The 7313-nt window shown below is 39.6% G+C and overlaps 1 protein-coding gene across 1 annotated transcript; it reads right to left on the bottom strand.

Moving 5' to 3' along the window:
* Window positions 1–3672: 3672 nt before the first annotated feature.
* cUnh19orf25 (chromosome Un C19orf25 homolog) lies at window positions 3673–6231 on the bottom strand. The gene is made up of 3 exons (XM_083970346.1): window positions 6070–6231; window positions 5131–5301; window positions 3673–4192 (listed from the first exon to the last, which is right to left on the bottom strand). Exons 2-3 carry the CDS (start codon window positions 5270–5272, stop codon window positions 4011–4013), a joined length of 324 nt encoding a protein of 107 aa, XP_083826472.1. The 5' UTR covers window positions 5273–5301; window positions 6070–6231; the 3' UTR covers window positions 3673–4010.
* Window positions 6232–7313: the final 1082 nt, after the last annotated feature.

Here is a 7313-nt window from a genome sequence, read left to right as displayed (position 1 = left end):
ATGCACCTCGAGAGAGAAATCTCGCCTGAACAGGAAGTGCATCTTTTTGTACTTTTTTTGTATTTGTAGAGTAATCATTGCCCGGTTGAAATGTAGTGGGAAACACAGCTAAAGACAATGAACTTGGTTTCAGCACATGAATCACTGTCAGTCTCCTGGACAGAAGCGATGAAAAGAATGATATTATGCAAACATAAAAGACTGAAAACTCAGCTGGACTTTTACCTGGAAAAGGTTCAATCTGTGGTGACTGTTGACTTTCACTTAGGACACAAACACTCCAACGTGCAAAGCTTCTTTTTTTTTTTTTTTACATATATAATCCATCGATGCTTTGGGCCTTTGCCTCACCACCACCACCACCCAAATGAACATGATTCTCTGTAAGCCTTTCCTGTAACGTACAGTACGGAGCCCAGCGAGGACAGAGTTCATGTTTTGATAAAACATTCCTTCCAAAAGAAATCAACACCATCACATTTAGCTCATCTGTCCTCGTCTCATCAAGCACTTTTATCGCAAACCGTTAGAACCTGGATACAACCATGTGGTCGTAGACTTTTAACACAACATTGGGTTGTAGCTGAAACCCTGATAACAACTTTTGTCACAACTTAGGTGGGAAGGAAAATGAAACAATGATTAATTAAGATTCACAGTCTAAATTAATTGACAGGAATGTTTGTTTTTGGCTAATTCATTAATTATATCTTACACGAGGTGTTACTATACCATGTAGCCTAGTATAAAGCAGAAAGTTAATGGAGTCTATTAAAACTGTAGTAGAATTAGAAAACAAGGGGATGATTTATCAAACACTTTCACTCTGTCACCGGCTGGACTCTGTTGTCATCACTGCTGCAGAAAAACTACGAGGCAAAGACGCCATTTTCCAGCCTATCAGCTGATCGTGGGGTCACGTGACTCTCACCTGTAAATAACTTGCAGATAAACTGAACCTTCGAAGCTTCCTGGAGGAGGAGGGTGGGGTGGGGCGGGGTGGGGAGGGGAGGGGGGTGTTGGGGCAGCGACGGCGACGATGACGACACTGCCGCTCCCTGACAGCATGCTAATACTGTATATCCACTGACTGTACAACACACACAACTGTTAGCGTAGTGGGACAAGACGAGAGCGTCGCCCGCTCGCCTTCTGTATTATCGTGCCGCCGAGAACCTGTAACGCAAAAGACGTGTCAGCGTAGAAGACCAACGAAGCAACGCCATGTTAATCCAATGCAATGACATTATATTTGTGTTTGCTACTAGATTCAGGTGCTGTTTGCCGAAGCGATGATCTGATTGGATGACAGTCAGTCAGATGTGCGTGCGTGTGTGTATGTATGTATGTATGTATGTGTGTGTGTGTGTGTGCGCGTTACCCCTCTGGAAGTCTTTATACCTGTGTTAATATCTGCTTTACTGTGTTGCTGTAACAGTAGTGATAGGTGGAGGAGAAGCCCAACATACGGCGAGGAATCTTCTCTGTAGTTCAACCATCGACACCACAACAAGGGAGGGAGGGAGGGAGGGGCTGCTCACTCTCTTAAACAAAGACCCCCAACCCCCACCTCACCTTGTTTCCAAAGCATGTTTTGACTATGAATAATACCTGAGTATCTTTTGAATGCAAAACTACTCCTTCCTGTCCCACATTTAAGCCACTTGAGGTGTGAAGCTCTGACACTGAACCGAACCTGTAGACGAGCTCAGGTCAGAGTCTGAGAGTCTGTGAAACGATGTGACGCCTGCGTTTGTTCAACTGTTTCATCATAACAAACCAAAAAAAAACTCAAAACTGAAATTATTTGAGCAGAAAATGCAGCATAAACAGAAAGGAAACAGAATTTCTTTTATCAAACAGGACTGAAAAAGATGAAAAAAACTGTTTCCTGCATTTCAACACATTTTGGATTAATCCAAAACAAAATTATTAAACACTTCTCTTCTTCGTAGTCAGATCAGCTGATGAGCAAATGTGTTTTCTGAACATCGTTTCACAGACCTCAGACCTTTTTGTCCCTTACAGCAGTCCGTACAGTACCTGTAGTTTAAAGATGAATTTCTTAAAGACTTTGTAACCGAGCATCTAATAACACTGTAACAGCCACAAGGTCAAACACCACCAACGACCTCTGTGAACCCAGAAAGACAGACGAGCAGCGCATTATTCAGACGGACGGTCATGGAGAGTTTTGTCTCGTTCACACACTGGGGTAGAAACTGAACGTTGACTGACCGAGTGACTGACTGACTGACTGTGGATCAGTGTTCAGGTCTCAGCCTCCTGTGTGAACCGGGCCACAGACGTGTGTTGGTGTCATGTGACATAGGCGGAGCGAACAGAGAAGTGACATCATAAATGTTTTCATCCAATAAAAGTGACGTGTTTCATTAAAGGGGTCGTGTCGTCTTTGTGGCTCCCGCATGTTCATCTGAAACTGAATGTACAGCAGCTCTGGAAAAAAACATTAGGAGACCTGGTTTTACTATTTATAGGTATATGTTTGAGTTATTCTATGAACTACTGACAACATTTTTCCCAAATTTGAAATAGAAATATTATCATTTAGAGCATTTATTTGCAAAAAACTAAAAGACAAAATAATAAAAAAGATGCAGTGTTTTCAGACAATGCAAAAGAAAACATGTTCATATATTGTGCTTTTTTCGTTGTGTGCTGCTGCAACAAATTCATTTCCCCCTCGGAGATTAATAAAGTTTAATCAATCAATTCATTTTTAAACAACACAAAACTAATTTCTTTTTTTTTTTTTTTTTTTTACTTAGGAAGAGTTCAGAAAATTAACATTGGTGGAATAACCCCAATTCAGCAGTGGTTTTTATAATCTTTTCTATAATCTCTATTAAATATGATTTGGTAATTAGCACTGGAATCGGACAGGGGAAGGGAGAAGCTGATTTATTAATAACATTTTGGGCTGGTCTCTTAATGTTTTTTCCAGAGCTGTGATATAATAAATATGATATAAATTCACTGTAGAGTCAACACAGCTGAGCCATATGTGTTATGTAAGTTTTTTGCTTTATTTTGAAAACATTTTCCTCTTTATCCGATGGCAAACAGACTTTTACTTTGGAACTACATTTTTCTACGAGTGTCACGTGACTCAAACAGCTGATGTGTGATGTGATGCAGCAGCTCTGTTAACCTGTAACAGCGGCTGGCTCCGCCCCCAACAGCTGATTGGTGCAGACTGAGGTCCGTGATGACGACGTCTCCTCTGTGTTTTGTCTGTAGTCATGTTTTCCCAAGGTGCATTGCAGTGTGTGTTACTACTTCATGTTTAAACTGGAGACATTTCAAACCCTGTAAAGGGACGAGCTTCGTGCTACGTTCAGGGACCAAGTCACTTACAGTAAAGGAATAGTTCAACATTTAGGCAAATTGGCCCATTGCCATAATCCCTATAGTTTTAGGAGTAGGTTTGGTAACCTTTAATTGTCGGTGCAAGCTATTTTAACTACGCAGGCTAATGGGATTTCTTGGTTTCCCTCATCAAATACACAATCCAACAACTCCACAACGCCCTGGTGGACAAGTTGTGACCTGCACATTCACCACGCTGAGATAATAACAGAACGTTACCAGACAGAGTTGTTTTAGAGGTAAATACAGAGACTGCTTGATGAAAAACTGTCCCTGAAGGCAACGCGCATCAGCGGTTTTGCATGAATTTACCTCTAAAACAACTCAAAAACAGGCCAATTTGCCAAAATGTTGAACTAAGATGGAACAAGAAATTGTGAATTTCAAAAGAAGAGCACACAAAGAATTTTACTTTGTGAAGTTCTGACACTTTAAATCAGTTTTTTTTACTTTAGATTTGTTGTTGAGAATTTTTTTTCCATCCACACACACACACATAGAGTCCAGGTCCAGGCGTCTTCAGCAGGTTAGTCCTGATCCAGCTGAACCGCGGCGTCTCACAGAGAAGAAGAAGAAGATGAAGAGTCTGTGAGCGGAGGCGAGTCAGTCCAGAGTCAGAGTCAGAGTGGCTGACCTTTGACCTTGGCCAGGTCTCTGTCCAGCTCCTCCCCGGCCGCCCTCAGCTCCTCCCTCTGCCGCAGCAGCAGCTCCCGCGCCTCCTGCAGCCGCTCGTTCAGCTCCAGGTACCGGCGGCACTGCTGGAACTTCAGGTCCAAGTCCGAGTCCGAGGACCGGGACGAGTCTGAGCAGAGACACGACACACACACACACACACACACACACACACACACACACACACACAGGTGGTCAACAGCTGGACTACAGCCAGGGCAGGTGTGTGTTATTATTAGTTTATTAAGGGGACACTGTGCAATGACATTAATCATTTACAGAAAATGAGGGGAGATGGTTGCACCAGATAGATAGATAGATAGATAGATAGATAGATAGATAGATAGATAGATAGATAGATAGATAGATAGATAGATAGATAGATAGATAGATAGATAGATAGATAGATAGATAGATGGGAAATTACAGTGCTGCAGCAGCATTACAGACACACAGTGACGATAACAACATATAGTATAAGAAGAATATAAAGAATAAGAATATAAAGAACAAACTATACATAATAATTTGTTCTTTATATTCTTATTCTTTATATTATTATACTATATGTTGTTATATATTACAAATACACAGGAAACACAGACCACAAAACTACTACAAATAGACAGTAGACCACACATAGACAATACAAAAACGTAAAGTTTCCACATCTAAAAAGACCAGGTCAAGTGCAACACACCTGAGAAAGGTGTACCTTATACTATATAGCCTAATCAATGGAAAGAGAAGCTAAGTCATACAAGATACAAAATATGATAAAACATTTTAAAATGTCACAATTCATATTCCATAAGATTTTAAGATAATTCCATAAATTGAGTGTGTTAAGAGGTACTACTACTAAAATACATTTTTTAAGAGATTAGCTGAGTAACAAGTGCCCTGCTTTTAAATGTGCTGGCAACTTTGGTTCTCCAGTAGCCATTGTTTTAGATTATGAGAGAAATTTTAATAGTTTGTTGTTCTGCTTTTCAGGGTTTCAGGCAGCTTGGTCCATTCTTTGATGGCTGTCCATGTGTGTGTGTGTGTGTGTGTGTGTGGACTCACCTTGTCCACTCTGCTCCAGGAGGCTGAAGACCGGGTCGTTGTGCGCGGCGCGGTCGATGTCCTCCAGGATCTGGTCCACGGTGGGGGGGTCCGGCCGGCTCGGCAGCACCACCCTCTTCTTACTCTTGGAGCCGAGGTTCATGGTGCAGCATCAGACCCACGAGCTTCACTCTGAAACCAACAGCGACGTAGTTAACTGTTATTAATTACTTAGAGGCAGTTACAAGCAGTAGATGATGTGTCACTAACAAAATAAAGGAAGTTTCATTGAAGATTATACGTTTAATTTACCCTATTAATAAGGAAATGTGAACTGATGTACTTTATGTGAGCAGGACGTGTTATGTGAACTTGTTCTGGGTAGAAGTTGGACATTTAACTGGTATAAAGCTTAAACTTAGGGGAAAAAGGTATAATTCCCCATTATTTTAATAAAAGCATTATAAGGACAAGGAAAATCTTTCGTTAAATCTTTTAATTTTATACGGGAAATACTACATTCACAAATGTAAATGGTCCTCAAAAAGACCAAGGATTCAGGAAAGTAATCCCTCACTACATGGTATGAAAGAAGGGAAAGCTATAAAAACATTAGACATTTACAAAACACTAAAGACTTCTGTATGATTATTTGAAACGATAACCCCTAATTTTCTAGTCAATTGTGTAAATACATGTAGCCTACTATAATATTGTTTGGTTTTGGTTATGGTTTTGTCTTATTTAGCTACAGTAGGCAGCAGTATTCACTCGTGCACTAGGAGCCTGCGGACCTCTGTTCACTTGTCAATAAAATTATGCTGATTAAACCACACAGCGATGTGATTATAGATGATTTACAGAGAGTTTGTACTTGAATGAAGACTCAACTCCTGTGTGCTGCTAACGGTGCTAACTAACTAGCTACATGCAGCATCAGTTTGTTTAACGTTAACTTACCGTGGTTCCGTCGTCGTTTGTTCCGGGACCTTCCGCCGGTTCCGAGCTGCGGTTCTGCTGATGTTCGGCTCCTTCCGCCGGACTGACCGACACAGAACCAGATAATTCACCCGAAAAACACGGAGCCCCGTCAGTAAACACACCACAACACGACACAGCTCAACGCTGGACCTGTCACAGGAGCGACAACGTGTCCTCTGTTACGTCAGTGCGTCAACGCGGAAGTCCAGCCCCCATGAAACCAAAGGATGTATTATACCAGAGAATTTCTAATATTGAGTCAATAGACTGGCTCTGATTATACTAAAATTGATTTTAATCCCCCTATGAAATCAATGTTTATTCTATTTTATATTTAATTTATTTTTGACTATTTATTTTGAGATGTTTATTTTAATTTTACTTTTATTTCAACTGCTCTAAATGTATTCTATTGAAGCACTAATGTGTACGTTCCTATTGTGAGTTAACTTGCACTAATGTTGAATGATGTTCATCTGGCATTCCCTTGACACTTATGGTATATGCACTATGAAAAATGCCAGTGTTGTTTATTTTTGTACTTTTTCAATAAAAATTTGAAAAAAGAAAAAAAAAAACAACGTCCAAATGCTTTTTATTTCTTCTTATTAATAACGGTGGCGATCATGATAATTATAAATATATTAATATTATTATTAAACAGTGAGTGAATAGAGTAGATAAAACTTTAAAACAAACAGTCAATATAAACTCATGTACATAAGTTTAGCGCGACCTATATTCCTAACAATCACTGTGGTGCTGGTAGTTGTTGAGGGATTTTTTTTTTTTTATGTGCAGATGCATAAGACAATATAACAATCTATGATCAGCTACTGTTATATTCCCCATACTGTTGTACAGCAGGTGATTTTGTGTTTCATGTATTTGTAGTTCTGCCTGACAGACCCTAACCCAATATTTACAAAAATGTATATTTTTGAACTTACTATTCTTTTTTTAATCATGTATATATTTTTATTCCAAAAAATAGTTTCTGTGTTATTTTTTAACTCTTATTTTTATACTGGTGTAATGCATGATATGACTGCTGGTATGACACAGTGATTTCCTTCTGTCTGAGATCAATAAAGCACCAATATCTTATCCTATACAGTCTGTAGGCTACACATACAACAATAATAATAATAATAACTTTAATTGAAAGCACCTTTTCAAATCCCAACGTTGCTTTACAGTGTACAAAAAGGGGAAAAAACTTA

Source organism: Trachurus trachurus (assembly GCF_905171665.1).
Source record: "Trachurus trachurus genome assembly, chromosome: 4".
NCBI lineage: Eukaryota > Metazoa > Chordata > Actinopteri > Carangiformes > Carangidae > Trachurus > Trachurus trachurus.
This window is presented reverse-complemented; position numbering and strand designations above follow the sequence as displayed.